General features: G+C 49.1%; 5 protein-coding genes across 5 annotated transcripts; 3 read left to right on the top strand and 2 right to left on the bottom strand.

Moving 5' to 3' along the window:
- Positions 1-245: 245 nt before the first annotated feature.
- Positions 246-1,349, bottom strand: AtWU_08164 (putative 3-hydroxyacyl-CoA dehydrogenase; the record flags this gene model as incomplete). The annotated part of the gene is made up of 3 exons (XM_035503272.1): positions 246-785; positions 837-1,171; positions 1,238-1,349. 3 exons carry the CDS (start codon positions 1,347-1,349, stop codon positions 246-248), a joined length of 987 nt encoding a protein of 328 aa, XP_035359165.1.
- A 2,996-nt stretch (positions 1,350-4,345) lies between these two features.
- On the top strand, positions 4,346-4,877 carry AtWU_08163 (cupin domain-containing protein; the record flags this gene model as incomplete). Its single annotated transcript, XM_035503271.1, has 2 exons — positions 4,346-4,501; positions 4,563-4,877. 2 exons carry the CDS (start codon positions 4,346-4,348, stop codon positions 4,875-4,877), a joined length of 471 nt encoding a protein of 156 aa, XP_035359164.1.
- A 902-nt stretch (positions 4,878-5,779) lies between these two features.
- AtWU_08162 (uncharacterized protein) lies at positions 5,780-8,562 on the top strand (the record flags this gene model as incomplete). The annotated part of the gene is made up of 3 exons (XM_035503270.1): positions 5,780-7,728; positions 7,797-8,208; positions 8,539-8,562. 3 exons carry the CDS (start codon positions 5,780-5,782, stop codon positions 8,560-8,562), a joined length of 2,385 nt encoding a protein of 794 aa, XP_035359163.1.
- A 1,445-nt stretch (positions 8,563-10,007) lies between these two features.
- On the bottom strand, positions 10,008-12,082 carry AtWU_08161 (putative MFS monosaccharide transporter; the record flags this gene model as incomplete). Its single annotated transcript, XM_035503269.1, has 8 exons — positions 10,008-10,337; positions 10,393-10,478; positions 10,540-10,885; positions 10,938-11,333; positions 11,385-11,462; positions 11,513-11,785; positions 11,833-11,885; positions 11,938-12,082. The coding sequence occupies 8 exons, from the start codon at positions 12,080-12,082 to the stop codon at positions 10,008-10,010; spliced, it is 1,707 nt and encodes a 568-aa protein (XP_035359162.1).
- A 3,944-nt stretch (positions 12,083-16,026) lies between these two features.
- On the top strand, positions 16,027-16,797 carry tpcG (oxidoreductase tpcG; the record flags this gene model as incomplete). The annotated part of the gene is made up of 1 exon (XM_035503268.1): positions 16,027-16,797. The coding sequence occupies one exon, from the start codon at positions 16,027-16,029 to the stop codon at positions 16,795-16,797; it is 771 nt and encodes a 256-aa protein (XP_035359161.1).
- Between the last annotated feature and the right edge of the window lie 113 nt (positions 16,798-16,910).

Raw genomic sequence — 16,910 nt, 5'->3', positions numbered from 1 at the left:
TCGGGCTATACCGGAAGTAACAAAGCGCATGCATACACTGAAACATGACATCCTTGCAAGTACGTAGTATTCGCGAAATAGTTACGGGTAGTTTCTTTGTCATTGGTTCATTCATATCTTTCTCATTATATATGTCTTGATAATTCCATCACATCTCAATGAAACTGTGCTGTGTCCAGTCTGGCCAACGCTATGGGTATCAACGGAAAGAGTGCTATTTTTAGTAGTCGTGTGGTGGCCATTTCTCATGCAGCCCAGGCATCCTTCAACACCTTCTGTCCCTGAGCCAGCGTCTTCGCGGGAACCTCGCCCAGCCATTGTGGCTCGAGACGATCAAGGTTCGCCTCAATCTCCCAGGCACGGCCACCCTCGACGTACATCGAGGTGCCGTTGAGTGAGTCGTCCACGAGCACGCCAGCAGCTACCTGGGCCACCTGGAGAGGAGAGCTGATGGGAAGGCCCTCCTCCTCCCACCGGTCGCAGAGCTTCTTTGTTACAGCCGGGTGAGTCTGGGTCATCCAGGGGCAGATGGTGTTGATGCGGAGGTTGTGCTTGTAAGGGGAGATGAAGTAGGGGCGTAGGGAGCGCATTAGGCCTTGCACACCGTGCTTGGCTGCTTGGTAAACAGACACACCGGGGGTTTCCTTGAAACCTGCGGCGCAAGAGAACAATGTAATGGAGCGGTCTACTCCAGGGCCACGGTTATGGCGGAGGTAGGCCCCAGCGAGACGAACGACGTAGAGGGTCCCAGTGAGGTTGACGTCAAGGTCTCTGGTGGATGGGGGCTTTTCATTGTTAGCAGAATCTCTCAGTAGGTAAGTTGTGAGGTAGCTTACCTCGCGCACAGCCTGGAGGCTTAGGGCATGGTCAAACCAGTTCTCCTTTGGTTCCATACTGCCAGCAGTAACAACGACATGATCAATGCGCTTGTAGGTCTTGAATGTGAAGTCAAAGAGATTAAGCACCGATTGGTAGTCCGTGATATCAGTCTCTTGGAAAGAGGAGCGCGGAGGCTTCGGGGGACCTGAGGGGTCCCAGTAGACAGGCCATTTATCACGGCACTTCTGGCTCAAGGGGGCACCGGCGGTAGAATCAACGTCGCCAATGATCACGTAGGCGTTGTTCTCACAGCAAAGCTCTACAAGACTGGCGCCGATGCCATTGGAACCTCCTGTTTCAGGCATACGTTAGCATTGGCGATGTGAGAATCGCAAGACTCGTTTCGGGAACCACGTACCCACAATGAGAACAACCTTTTCCTCCAAAGCTTCCCGAGTGATGTCAGGATGGAATTGGGTGATAGGGGTGGCCGAATTGGAGGACTGAACAGGCTCAGTGGGGGCGATCATTGTGTTAGGTTCGATAAGAAGAAGAGATAGTTTGGCACGATCTAGAATAGAAAAGGAAGGATAGAAGCATAGATTGAGGCCAACAGCTGGGTTTCGAGGGGCCTTTTATGCGGGACGACGGACGGATTGACTCCTAGAAGGCCTGTCTTTAGTACGCCTCTCCCAACCTTGCAGGGAACGAGAACATGTGGTCTCAAGCCAATGAAGAAACAGGAAGTAGAGCTGCTCGCATCTTGGGACTTCTGGGCCTGGTGGGGGCTGTATCGGGAAAGTATAACTGTCGATGAGAGAGCGGGATGAGATAGGCGGCGCAGCTGCACTAGAATCGGATTTCGTTGGACGATACTGAGGGGAACTCCACCACAATTGCTATTCTCCGCCTGCCAGACGTCTTATCCACAGTGGAACGACTGATCGGCGATTGCGGGGGGAGGATGACGGAATCCGGGGAACATCTGGAAAAGTGGGTTTGTTGCTCGAGATAGAGATATGTCGAAGAGAAGAATGGCAGAAAGGATAGCAGTTGCGGATGGATAGGGAAAGTAGGGGGAAGGAGACAAACGAAAGAGAGAAGGTTAGACGATTCGGAGTGCCTGAAAAAAGTCCCACTCGCTCTCCGCGGATCTCGAGTTTCCCCTCTCGAATGACCCCATTCCTATCCCCGTCTCCTCACATTCATCCAAGCCATTCCGATGTTTGGTGCATTTACTCCTTACCATTTTCTAGTCACTACCGGGGTCACTGCCTGCGACGAGAATAATAAGATAACCACATACTGCAGTGTCTACGCCCCCTCCTCACCATGGAACATGAAAATTTAGTCACCCCCCTTTACCACGGAAGAATCATGGATCATTATCCCCTCGAGCTACCCAGCCGTCCTTGGTTAGCCTCCTGCAATCGGTTGGCATCCCGTCAGCCACCCTCTGCAAGCACGGGCCAGTCAAGAACGATACACAGTAGAGGTGGCTGAACTCCATGCCCGAGCCGATAGAGAACAGCCAGCCACGGAGCGGCCAGTGCAACCTTGCACTGTAGCCTCGACAGTGTTGGCGTCGGAGTAATGCAGGGGTGTACTGCTCGAATCAATTGATTAGATGATTCGTAACCCGTTACGGTTACCGAGACAGTTGGAGGCCATTGAGGATAATATACATGATTGGCCGAGGGCGGATTTAGCAGGATGCCGAGACATCATCCCAGCAACGGCTGGCTATGCGTTCCATCCGAGGCTGATAGGCGCAGTGAGGGCCTATCACAGTAACAGGCAGGTATTGCGCGACACCACTGCCAGTGCTGCCACTCGGAAATGGCCCTCATTTAGCCTTTCATGTCATGGCACATCCTGTCGTGGCCTGTGCGCAATTGAGTTCCGTCTCACTTTACCTTTTGAAACGTGCAGCCCGCTTTCTAGGAGCTTACCCTCGACCACGGTACCGCCGATGTCTGCGCAATTGGACGTATTGATGGACTTCAACTACATCAAAACATACATGTGAAGCTAAAAGGTGCGAATGGTGATGCAAGAGGCTTGCCGAAGCAATCATGGTAAGGTCAATGGGGAGGACTCTATCCCAGTACAGCGCTAGGACTGATCACGGAAAAGCACCATCCGAGACTTAGTCGGGGTCTGCTAAGACCTTCATTTCCAGCCAGCAGCAGCTAAACCCGGACGGTCATCCCGCCGGATGGACCTTGCCTATCTTGTTCCATCTTGCAGCATCTGCGGACTACCGTACTCCGTCGGGGATACCTACATGTTGCTCTACGTTCACTTGAGTGCAGGGGCCGTTAAAAGATGGTAGTGATCGGAGAGGAGAATGAGATCGATAGGGAGCACGCAGTAGTGTGGGACTGGATCAGCCGAAGATTCCGATGGAATCGCATCGATACTTCGTTGCCTGTACTTTTTCTCGTGGTTCCCCACTGGCTCCACTAGGCAATTGCAAGTACACAGCATGGTAAGCAGACAACAGCATTGTGCTCAAACCCCTCGCAGACCTTCTTGATGAAGATCGATCGGCTTAAGCATTAAACATTTGCCACCCCCATATCTGTTCAAGTTGATCCTTTTTATCGTCGGTTATGGTAGCCGAAAGGGGGTTACGAAGTAGACTGTTAGACAGTTGATAAAGGGGATCTAGAGGGATGATGCCTGTGGTTTGGATCTCTAGAGCAAACAAGTGATCAGTTTGGAACCGCCGAAATGGGCTGTCGTCGGTCACTGATCGGTTAGCTATTGGGCTATAGAACATAGCCCGGCAGAGACTAATTGACGAGCCGATGGCTCTCTATCTAAAAGCCTGGTAACATTAACCTAAACCTTCGAGTGTCATATGGCCAGCCAGATGGATGTTGCGGGGATATGTGCCCAGTCAGTAGCACCCCGCGATCTTATGGCGCTATGTGCTTAGCACCTAGAAGCTCTGGCAGTTTCACACGGCCTCGCGACCGGTAGAGAGGCCATTTTCACTATTCATTACTCAATGAATGATCGGCCACAGTGAGGCTAAGAGTGGCTTGTCCTTGCGTACTTTGATGCCTTAGGCATCACATGCTAAACACGGCCGTTCGCCGATCGGGCCATCGGCGATCCATGACTTAGTGCCTTAGGCGTTTGCAAGAGTTCCTCATAGAGCACATTCAACTTTCCCAGAAGCCTGGACCCTGTTGCTTATGAAGATGTGACCCATGGTAGAGACCTGCCAGAAGCAGGCAGCCGATGGGGTTACATGATAACATGGTCTACGTCACCACCCGAGCATCCAGACCCTGCCGGTTTATAAATGGATTACCATGAGCAACCCTGGATGACATATGCCGAATTTCAATGGCAACTCCTGATTAAAATGAACAGCTTGTCAAGGTGCTTGGGAAGACAAATCACACAACACGCGAAAACACCTTTCTTCAGGAAGTGCAATACGACCCCACTACGTCTTTCTGGCGTTCATCTCCAAAGATACTCAGACCAGAGCTCAAAATACAACGGCAACATGACTACTCAACCTCCCAAGAACGAGATGGTGTACATGCCAGGGGTGATGTCACCGAGTCGATCGTTTGGAGTATTTCGTAAGGTCCTTCATACTGGCCTGTACTCGCAATTTGTGGCGATGGAAGTCCCGGTCAATGGCGAAATTGGTGACGAGGTAAGCTATTCTTCCCACGAACGACTATTGTGATTTATGAAATATTAACCATGACTTCCAGATTCATACCGTCGATCAAGTGCTGATATTCACCCATGGCACTGGCAAGGCAATTGTTGCTGGGAAGGAACAAGAGGTCAAACAGAACGATGTCGTCATAGTCCCAGCTGGCACTCAACACCAGTTTTTGAATATCGGAAACACGCCACTCGAAGTAGTCACCATATACTCCCCGGCTGAACATGACCCGCGTACAGTACATCAAACCAAGGCAGAGGGCGATGCACAGGAAGAGGCTGGCGAGGATGAAGCACCAGAGTGGAGTCAACGGAGCAAGTCGGAGAACGAGAAGATTGGGCTGGTGAAGGCTCCGTAATTGGCCAATCATGTATACGGAAAGTTATCTGCTGAATATAGTTATGACTTTATGCTCTATCATTATAAACAATTCGCGCGCACATGATAATCAGGCAAGGAGAAGTACTTGTCGCAGAACACTGTAGGTATGCTCCGTCCCGGGGCTCCGTTAAGCGGGCCAAATAACTCAACGCCTAGACAAAAGATACAGTGTATGGTTTTTTATTTGGCATATCGTGCCCAATAATATACGCTTAATCTTGTTTCGAGAATGCAGTTTCCACAAAGACGGTTGTTTCCTTTAACATGGAAAACTCAGTACAAGCTCATTGTCTGAGACGGCAACAACGCATTTTGACGGTACTGACTTTGTGTCTACTCCCGTTTCTTTTGCCATTTAGGCATGATACCATTTGGAGAGAGGACAAAAGTGGACAAAAAATGATTATATTCCTGGCAATATGACACAGGATGCGCTGGAGCTACTGAGGCATGGTCATGCCCAAAAATAGTGTGGCAATATATAAGTGGGAAGTACCCTTTCTTGCAGAGGAATATTCCGAGATCGTACAATGTGTGCAGGAGGAAACCTAGACATTGTGCTGTCACTCTCGCAAAAGAATTCCCGACCTCTAGAACACCGCTTTTTTGAGAAAACCTTGATTATTACATCTTATATGGCTCCCACTGTCCACTCTGTATATAATTTCTTTCTCCTTCCTCTTGTTACACTCGCTGCCGCCGCATTCTACATAGAAACAATTCCCACTATCCAAGCAACAATAGGATACAGCTTGTTGACAGCGACAGAATTGTACCAAGACACATCCTCCAACCTGCCTTCTGATTTTTCCAAAACCCACCACAATTACTCGACGAACACGTGGACCAGTCATACATAACACAAACCTAGCGTTGAAAATGGAAGAGAAGGAAGGCTATCAGACGTTGGGCTTAGAGACGGGAGACACAAATCAGTACGTTACCCGGACTCCGATCATTGGTGCGGAGGAAGAGGAGGTAGCCCCTACTACGAAGAAGAATCTCGACGAACTAAAGAGAGGAAAGGAGGAGGAAGAAGAAGAGAAGCAGCTCCTGGAGGAACAGACGCAGCTCGAGGAGCAGCTCAAGCGGCAGGAGAAAGACGTCAGGCAGCAAGAGGAGATGCTCAGGGAGGAGAGGGTAATGTATGAGAAGGAGAAGAAAATGCTTGAGGAGGAGAAGAAAATGTATGAGGAGGAGAAGAAAATGTATGAGGAGGAGAAGAAAATGTATGAGGAGGAGAAGAAAATGCTTGAGGAGGAGAGGAAACGGCATGAGGAGGAACAAATGCAAATTGAGGATACAACTTTTCTGGAGTATATCCAGCACTATCATGAATCCCTTCTGGATTCCCCGAAGGTCGACTCCTTTAAAGAGACAAACAGCGATATACCCACACCCACCACACAGTTTTGTCCAAAGCGCCTGGAGCACTGGTCAGAATGCGACGATCAACAGCAGCAGATTTACCAGCGCATTTGCGAATTCCTTGAGCCACACGATGATTTTCCAATGCAACTTTTCGATTGCAAGCATTATATCCAACACAATGCAAAGACGATAAAGAGGAACCCAATCCGCTGGCAGAAAGGTCTAGAAATCTACGTGCATGACTCGTTGCACTATCGGGTCGAGGAAGTCATAGAAGAGATCTGTGGCATCCCTCTTGCTCGTGCCGCGTTCAATCTTGTGGGTGATCGTATGAAATACACTGATACCTATCAAGAGCTGCAATCGCGTTCACCAATCTCGATCGAAGACAGTGAGCAATGGACCCAGGGGCCGGAATCATTCTATATTCATGACGTACATGAAAAAAGAGGAGGTATTGCTCGCTTAGTTGGAGAGCTCAGACTCCCCAACAAGTTGACCTTGGAAGTACTCCGTGCAGGCTTGCGGCCGGTGGATTTCTACGCCGAAGTCGTCAAGGCCAAGATAGTCGCACGGACAGAAGCCGAAAGGATCGCCCACAATGCAACACGCCTGGTAGGCGCGGCTCTGGTCCAGGTTTACAACAAAATGATAAGTTACGGGTTCGAATATGGATACATAGCCACCGGGCAAGGATTGATCCTGCTCCAAGTCCCACAAGACAATCCCTCGACCCTCCTCTACCATTTCTGCGAGCCAAATAAAGAAGAAACCCCAGGAAATCCCAAACAGTACTTGCGGCCTGTGACAGCCATTGCACGAGTACTATGTCTATGCATGATGAGCTGTGCCTCGCCGCGTCGGAGTCCTGATTGGTGTGCCAAGATACAAGCAAATTTACCTATCTGGTTGACGGGTTTTGATTATGAACACTTTATTCAGACTCACAACATAATGCCGTCAGATGAATTTTCAGAAACAACGATCTCTTCATCACGCTCCAGCGGATGTATGGTGCCCGCAAGACAATCGCCTACTAAGACCTGTTCGCAGTCTAGCCATTCAGAAAGTGAACATGAAGCTTCTGGAAATAAAGAACGGCATCAACACCGGGATTCTGCTCAAGGGCTCAAACGCCGCTCTAGTATGACCACAATTCCGTCATCATCGTCCGAGAGACAATCAAAACGTCCTAAACTCTCAGAAAGTCCGCCCCGCCGTGAATCCAAAGAGAGTAGACCATTCTGCACACATAAATGTCTGCTTGGCTTGAAAAGACGCGGCAAACTGGATACAAACTGTCCAAACTACAAACTTCACCAAGAGAATGGGTCTAATTATCATCGCACAAATTCTCACGGTCTTGTCAAGCTCATCAAAGGTGCAATCCTTTCCCGTGCGGAACCGATGGGAAAGTGCGGGTTATCTGGTGCACCGTTCAAGATAACCTGTCCCAGGTATGGATATACCATTGTCGGCAAAGGCACCACCTGCTATCTTTGGCCCCAATTGAAGCGTGAGGCAGACATTTACCGGATGCTTCAACCCGTGCAGGGATCTGGATTCCGGTTTTCATCGGAAAGCTTGACATGCGCCACATGATATTTCTGTGGGTAGCGGGAAAAATCCGGCACATGCTACTCATGGGGTGGGGAGGGGAGGAAAGTGACGAGGTCGAGGTTGAAAGACGTATCATGAAGAGAAGCCTATTTAAATCAAACAAAGACATCAAGGCTCTTGGCATTATTCATCAGGACCTCGAATGGAGAAATGTTCTCTGGAGTGCAGAGCTGAATCGGGCTGTGATCATTGACTTTCATTTGTGCACATTTGACATGGACTTGGTGAAGAAGAAGCCGAAGTGGTTCACCGGAGAAAATCCCATGCTTGAAGGGATCAAGAAGGATCAAGAGCGCTTGCATTGCGAATACCATGGCGTATGCCTTCATCCCCCAGATGGAAAATGTCCAAACCTTTTGTTAGACATATATTGACACGACCTCCGCCAGCAGCATGTGGATGTTTCTGTGACATTGATGAAGTTGAGGATCTATGCAATTGTTAGTATCCTACGACGCAGTCTCTAGTGATGAGCCTTTCTCTTCAGCACTTGAAATGTTGTACGTCTTGAAAGGGAACGAACTAATGAGACTTCGTTATTCTTCTACTTCCGGGTTTTAAAACGCTACATTTTGCATCATACTATCACCAAAACGTGGAAAACGAGGCTCGTATTATATTATTTCATTTAATGCTAATGGTAACAGCTGGCTCTAGCTGACAATCCCTAGATGTGATCATGGGGTTATGGCATCAAGACATAGTGGTTGCTCTACCTACTCTGACCAACCGTCAATCTATTAGTATAGCCTACTACCTAGCAGAAGAGAGGCCATAGCAGGCCAGGCTTCAGTTTTGAAGCAGGACCTAGATAGCCCATGTTGTAATATATACTAAGTCCTATATGAGTGATAATCGGCCAAACTAAAGTTGTCGAATACACTAAACGTCAAAATGAGTGAAAGATGGTTAACTGCTAAAAACGTTAATTTAATTAACTACCTTTGTCACCAGTTTGAGGTCACTTCGTAATGATATACGGGAAGTACTTTGCTGTGGCCTCATCTGTTTCAGGTATGTACCAGAACCAGTTATAGAATTATTTAATAGTAAAGACGGTCTTGATAAGATTGACTCCCATAAACACGAATGAGAGATGATAGTTTATAGTTCATCATAGTCTCCCGTTCAACTTGAAATTCGTAGCATATTCAGTGGATCTAATATGAGACGCTTTTATATATATATATACCTTTTCGTTTTAAATTGATCTATTTTCATATTTCTTTTTCTTTATCCCACATTTTCCCCCCTTTTTTCTTATCTTTTCTTGCTTTTTCTTTCCATTCGTTCGTTTCATTTTATTTTTCATTTTTTTTTTTTACTTTATCTATTATAAAAATATTCTTATCCTAAGTCTGGCAACAATGTGTACTAAAGTAAAAAGAAGAATGCGATCGCAACGACCACAAATTGGCTTAGCGTAGGTAGTCATTCTCCCAACCCGAAACCCATCATCATCCTTCATCACCTCCCCCCTCGGAATTTAGCGAGCACCTAGGTAAGTAACTAGCCCATCTCAACTCAGCCTAGTCCATAAGAATCCATCCTACTCTTGTCAACAATCCCCGGGAAGTCTCTCTCCCCTGCTTTTCTCCGGACGATTCAAGACCCGCGGGGTACCGCGCAAATAGTACTGATTGGCCCGAACAAGAACCAACTGGAGCCCTCCGCATTCGGCTCGACCCGCCTATGCGGAGGAATGAGCCAATGGACACTACAAACAATTCGTACTCGGGATATTAGGGGTCTGGGCGCGAAGGTGTGGTTGGTAGAAATGCAGCCTGATGACGAGGCGGTAGCTCGGGATTACTCTTTTTTGCTTACTGCTTTTTTTTTATTTCCAAAGAGAGAGGGGCGGAATATAGCCTAAGTGGATTGGTCTGATTAAGTACAACAGTGCATTATTTCCTTAGAATTACGGCTAAAGAGGGGGTGATCGAGCTGAGTAATTAGCAGCCAATTGTGCATTGTTTGCTCCTTCATGGCTGGCCAGCTTCCAGCCGTTCCGGATAGCCGGGCCTTTCCTTCTGTCTGCCTTTCCCTCCCCTTTGGTATTAGGTTCATCCACACCCAGTTTGAGATGACACTGTTTGCTCCACCACATGCGGCTGGCTTACGCCGAGGGAGGAGTCAGGGCCACATCGTCCGCATGGACCGCCTTCTCGGGAATCTTCTCGGTAGATTCAATCATCTCGCCCTGAAGCAGTGCCGTCAAGCCGATCTCGCGATCAATTTGTTGTCGGAGCGCCTCGTCTTCGGCTGCCATGCCCTCAGAGCCGAATAGTTCGTCCATCTCTTCTAGTGTGCGCCCCTTGGTTTCGGGAACGAAGAACCACACGTAGACCGCTCCGACCACGGTGATGCAGCCGAAGAAGATGAAGGTGCCGTAGGTGGAGGCAGCGATGAAGGGGGAGGTGGCTAGACCGACACCGAAGTTGTTGAGCTGGGAGTAGTCAGAATTGGTGTTTCTATGAAAGAAGTGGTACTGGATCACTTACCCAGTTGCTGCTACCGCCGATACTGACGCCCTTGGCACGCATGCTGAGCGGGAAAACTTCGGATACCACGATCCATGCGCACGGACCTGTTTGATATAGTAAGCATTACTGTCGATGAGAGCGGGTTATTGATCGAATATCACGTACCCCATGAGTAGGCAAAGTTAATGATGAAGATCCACACGAATGCGACTGTTGCCCATCCTGCGCTCTTGTGCTCTCCAAATGTCCCCTCGTACGAACCAATGAGACCCGCGCAGATGAAATGGCAGACCGCCATACCAATCGCACCAGCAAGCAGGATCTTCTTACGACCGATGTTGTCGACCCAGAGAACGGCCGGGATCGTGAAGACAAACTCGAAAATACCCGCAACACCGGTAGCCAAGAGGGATGTCGTATTTCCTCCCAATTCAAGGCCTTCGAAGACTTGAGGCGCGTAGTAGTTAATGGCATTGATTCCGTTCCATTGCTGGAAAAGCATGATCAAGCACTATAGACGTCAGTAATGAAGTCTGTGAAGTTGGGGATAGGTCCTAGCATACCGCAACGCTGGTCCGCTTGAACAGCGATGGGTTTGTGATGAGCGAAAGGTAGTCGTGGAACCCAATCATGAAGTTACTCTTAAACGATCCATCCTGATATTGAGGGTACTTCTTCTTGGCAGTTTCCTCCTCAAACATCTTGAGCGACTTGATCTCCAAGTACTCGATGCGAACCAGAATGTCGTCGGTGGGGGCATCGCGAAGTCGGGCAAGAGTCTGCAGACATTCCTCGTCCCGTCCCTGGTTCATCAGATGACGAGGCGACTGAGGCATGAACAAAACCATTCCCGCAGCGAGGATCAGAGCCGGAAGGACTTGAATGCAAACGGGGATCTCCCAGGCCGCAATGGACTGGCCATCACCCGTCCCGCCAATGTAATTGGTACCGTAGCCAATCTGTCATAGTTAGCTTTTGACTCCACAAGACATAGATAGTATAACACATACCCAGAAGCTGACCATGATACCGAAGGTAATGGACAGCTGCTGCACGGCGACTAGAGAGCCACGAATTTCGGGGGGAGCCTAAATCGTCAACACTCGGGAACATGTACCGGAAAGGCGCTGCGACGTACCAGCTCTGCATTATACAGAGGAACAATCATACTCAGATTACCCACTCCCAGACCTGTAACGAACCGACCGGCAAAAACATAGCCTGCGTTTTTCGTACAAGCCTGGACAATCACACCAACGCAGAAGATGACCACAGCGACAACGACAGTTTGACGACGACCCATGGCATCGGCGAGATAACCGTTCAATAGTGTACCGACCCACGCTCCCAATTCCAGAATGGATGTAAGCATACCCTGCTTAAGACCGGTTCGCGCTGCATATCCGTCGGTCTTTACCTGTTAGTGTTGGTGTGAGACGAGGTGAAGAGATGGCATACCGCTTTGATGAAGGAGTTCATGGTAAGAATTTCGGAGAACATTCCCTGGTTGTCTTTCAAGCCCGTTAGCCAGGTTTTGTTGTCAATGAGCCATATCAAACCTACATCCATAGACGAAACCACCCAGCGACGCGAAAAGCGCAATCGCAAAAGTCTTCTTGCTGCTCAGGAGCCCACGCCATCCGACGCGATTGCCGGCGAGCTCAGCACGCTTGCCGGACACGGCCTCAGCGCCCGCACCCATACCCATATTGAAGGATGATATGGACAGTCACGGTACAAACCCTGCAGACGACCGATGATATGAACAGAGAACAGTGTAATTCACAAGATATGTGAGTGACAGAAAGTAAGAGAACGAAGACCAACGATCGTCATCTCGCGGGGAGCATGCGACATAAAAACAACCGGACCAGGACGCAACGCCTGTCATTCGTCCCGTATAGCTATAGCTGCAGCATCATCCTTTCCTCGACTGCTGTTGTTTTTTTGTTTAGGCTATTCCAATTTGAAACTAGATCAATGTCGCTACTGGCCGACATCGATGTCATGCAATTTCACGAAGTGTGTCCCATAGCCCCATGATTGGGCATTCAATTTAGCCAGACTTCATCCATCGGTGCCAGGCTAGCTAGGTCCGGTAAGGCGTGCTACAATCCTTTTACCCCAAGGATGCGATTCATCCCCGTGGGGCCAGTCGGATGCCATGGGGGCTATGATTAGGCATGGTTTGTCATCGGCGCGCAGGTTCGGCATTGTGGAGGTCGGATTGGATTATATCCGCCGGTTGGATACAAGCTTCGTGGCGGGCGGCCTGGCAATGGCTACGCCTGGCGGTGCTTGGCAAGCGCTAGCCGGGTGACACGGTTGAATGATGACATCAAGTACGTAGGTTGGGACAGAGAGGATCTTGTGGGATGGTATGAAAGCAGCCAGTGGCTTTTGCGGGGATGGGAGAAAAGAGGGGAACCATGGTAAGGGCGAAGGGGCACGACCACCACTGTCAATGGAAAAAGCGGAGGTAGAATATGGGGGAATGCACAAGACGGATCTCGACAGCAGAAGAGAGACCAGACCATTCTCTGACAGGCAATGATAATCAGATTTAGCCGGATTTCCCCTACAACCACCAAACTTGCAGCCATCAGGCCGGCACAACAGCCGGAAGTCAGCCCATGGTTAGGAAAGCCTCTTTTTCCTCACTGGCTGGTCATGAAAATACCCATCGAGCGTTAGGCTCTGTTCTTAGACCACTGAGACGATGTCTGATCACTGGGTTTGCCACGAGTTGAGCTTCTGCGACACGTGGAATGTCACCTCGCTACTACAGCCCATCCAGTGTCTAACGCTAAAAGCCCCTTGCGTCTCACACTCTGCGCTGGCGTATGCCGGCCACTCAACCGATCAGCGCCTGATTCCGCTCGGTCGCACTTGGTACTACCGTGATTTCCGCTTTCCAGTCTGCTGCTTGCTCGAGCCGGCATCCTTCGCACGACAGATGGCTCGGGCCACCGTCGAGAGAATCGGGGTTGCCAGGATATGAGACCACCGACCTCCTGGTCCCGGCCTTTCCAGGTATTCAAGTCCGAAGCCAACAGCTGCTCGTGCCGTCAGCCGGGCCCCCACTTGTGACTCACGCGCCTTCCTTGACTTGGGGTAACATTCAAGCAAGCCGAATCCATGGAAGTTTTATTTGGGTTGGTGGTCAGATTGCGAGAGATGCATGCGATACATGTTTAGATAGCGGAATAGTCGAGGTCACGGTGCCATGGGGAAAAAGGGGGTCAGCTCGGGGATCCCCACGGGGATGCCGGTGAGTGAACACAGTTTAGGTAGCCTCGGTTACCCTCCGAGAAGGGACAAGCGAGTCCCGGCTGCAATCATTCGCTTTTGGCGTCTCCGCTGCTTTACTGCATTTCATTCGCCCAGTGCCATGCAAAGGAAGGTGAGACGGAGAGGACGGGAGTGTCGATGTTGGTCCGTTGTGAGAACGGTTGGCCTGATTCGACTTGCGGCTCCCACCACTCATTCTCAACACCATCAGTTTTGGCGTCATGCTTCTGGCGCCATCTGCTAGTTCACTTCTTTATTAAAAGACATTGAGTATTGATACCAGTCAATGGGTGCCCCACCAAGGAGTATTGGTCAGGTTCGAGGCAATAAAATCTTCCAGTATTAGCATCCAGTACGCCTGAATAGTATGGTCTCGAAATAGATACGAGCGCGCAAGAATATCGTAGGAACAGAGGTGTAATACCTGTTCTTTGTCCTTCACCGACTTACACTGAAACAATTATCTTTCACAAAGTCACATCGTTTCTGTCGCATCTTCCTTCATAAGGAGGAGTAACTGCTAGTCACCGCCGGTTTGAGAGTTTTTCCCACTGCGGGTTTCCCTTCCCGGCCGATGCCCGCAGCACAACACAGTGAATAGCGAAAATGTGCAAATGCTGTTCCGACTAGCTAGCTTGACTCTAATCTCATTTACAAGATGGTCTCTCCGTGTACGTCATCAGCAGAAGCTGAAATGCCTAGAGTTTTCATTAGGGGGTGTATATTCTCGCTCGGGCATATTACTAGCGTACCAACCTCCCCACTACAACGTCCCGACAACACTAGTTCTAATGGCACTGGCCCTGCCATTTAGTACTTACTCCTGGCCTATTACAGCATAGATCTATATGGTTCCACCAAGGTTACACCATACCAATCTCCTGTCCTCGGACTTAAGAAGGAGGGTGATTACTGTTCGACTTGCATGCAATGAACTTAGTCTGTGCACCATAGTCACATCAAGCTCATTCCATCGGAGCTGACAATGAATCCGGAACCAATGCAGTCTATGCTAGTTCATTTCATGGTATAGTTTGCGAGGCCGGCTTATGCCCGATATTGTAGCGATCAGCGGCCCAAGCACCTTACCAGCAGTGACAGGAAGCAACTGGCACCGGAAATTGTCTTAAGCGTATAATGCCTCATTACGTTCTCTGTAAATTCTCTTACTGCTACATTGTGATGCTATTCAACTAATATCAACTATTATACTAGATCAGCATTTAGCACAGGAAATATACTGGAAATAAAATGGGATCCCTTTCGGAAGGAAATAGTTTGAGCCAACAAGAGTATTCAACTTCCAAGTATATCACTGCTTCTCAATATAATTCCCTTTAGGCAACCATCGTTTCTATACATCATTCACGCGCTAATGTTAGTTCCTGTGTCTGTGCCACGGGGAGGAACAGTGACACAACAAGAAGCTAGGGTGGTCCTGCTATCTCCGCAGCAAGGTCCCATGGAAGTCAAGTCTTCGAGGTCAGGCAGCTGCTCATGGATTCCGAACGGAGAGCGAACCAGGTGTTTGGGAGCTTTCATACGCCGTTTTCCATGATTTTCTGGACAGCATTGACGACACAAACGAGGTTACTGGCAGTTATTCCGGCCATCAGATGCATCATGTACTTTTAATGTCTTCAAAAATCCAGTCAGGCGCATTGCTGGCATTGTCACAGCTACATGGTCGTCTCAAGGTAGGATTGACCGAACGGAGATGATGAACTTCTTGTTATATGGTAGTCATTCGCTAGGGAACGACTGTCTGAAGGTGGATAAGGGACCGGTATCTAAAGTACAATTTCTTCGCAACATGTTTTGTAAGTGACATGAAGAGGATATATGTTTCGTTTACTGAAGTATTACACTACAGCAATTTTTTAAGGTTCTGACCGCTAGTGGTAAGCTGTCGAGAATAGACATCACGCCCTAGCCTTACGCAAATCCCGAAGAAGGCGACAGATAGCCTACAGCCCACATCAAACTAGACGTTCACGACATAAGGGATCATGGATGCCCTTGATGCTATTCTGATCGCTATACAACTCTATCTTTATGAGATAATGGTGTTCTAACTCATCAGCATGATATTTAAGCTTCCCGTGAGCGCCGACCCGGCACACATGTTCACCCGTATCGACAGGGATGCTGATAGCTGGAATGCCAACTCACAAACACCAGTTCAACCCCAGCAAATGCAAGCCAATTACATCCAAGCTATAAGCGCCCTCAAGTCAACAAAAGCCTCAACAACAAGTTTCGTGCTTTTGCGAACTTGCCATCCGCCTTCCCACCATGAGAAAACCTCTACTTCTGAGAGACAGACACCATCCAGGCCGGACCTAGAAACCTTCAGTCAACATGCCCAACTACGCCGTCTTAGGCTCAACCGGTAACTGTGGCACCGCACTACTCGAAATCCTCATGAAGCGACCGGACGCACACATCAACGCATACTGCCGCGACAAAGCGAAGCTTTTACGTCTCATGCCCGAAGTCATTGAGAATGAAGACAAGATAACCATATTCGAGGGCAGCATTCACGATGAAAAGCTTCTGGGTGCTTGTATGTACGACTGCCACGCCGTCTTTCTTGTCGTCTCCACAAACGACAATTTCCCAGACTGTCGAATGGGACAGGATACGTCCATGACAGTCATTAGCGCCCTACAAGCCCTGAATCAAGCACCGAAAATTGTGTTACTCTCCTCTGCTACATTGGATGAGCAGCTATCGCGGCATGCCCCGGTCCTACTTAAGAAAGTTCTACTTCGCTCCGCCTCGTTCGTGTATGACGACCTGGTTCGAACGGAACATATCCTGCGCAAGGAAGCGGCGTGGCTGACTACTATCTTCGTCAAGCCTGGCGCACTGTCGGTGGATGTACAGCGCGGCCATGCGCTGAGCTTCACTGAGGAGAATGGCCCGCTGTCGTATTTGGATCTGGCGGCTGGGATGGTTGAGGCGGTGGATAATCCGGATGGGCGTTATGATATGCGCAATGTTAGTGTTGTGAATACGAATGGGAAGGCGAAGTTTCCGTGGGGTACACCTATGTGTAATCTTATGGGACTGCTGAGGCATTACTTTCCGTTTTTGCATCCGTATTTGCCGTCTACGGGGCCTGCTTAGTGTCATGGTATTTACTGGGGCCGTTGGATGTTGGTTTCGTATGGTTTAGCGCAAGAGTTACTAGGTTCGAAAAAGTATAAAGGCAAAGTAACGAGTACATATTCGACGATCAG

The sequence above is a fragment of the Aspergillus tubingensis genome (genome assembly GCF_013340325.1).
Source record: "Aspergillus tubingensis WU-2223L DNA, scaffold_9, whole genome shotgun sequence".
In the NCBI taxonomy this organism is placed as follows: Eukaryota; Fungi; Ascomycota; class Eurotiomycetes; order Eurotiales; family Aspergillaceae; genus Aspergillus; species Aspergillus tubingensis.
Note: the sequence above shows the minus strand (reverse complement) of the source record. Positions and strands in the feature narration are given on the sequence as shown.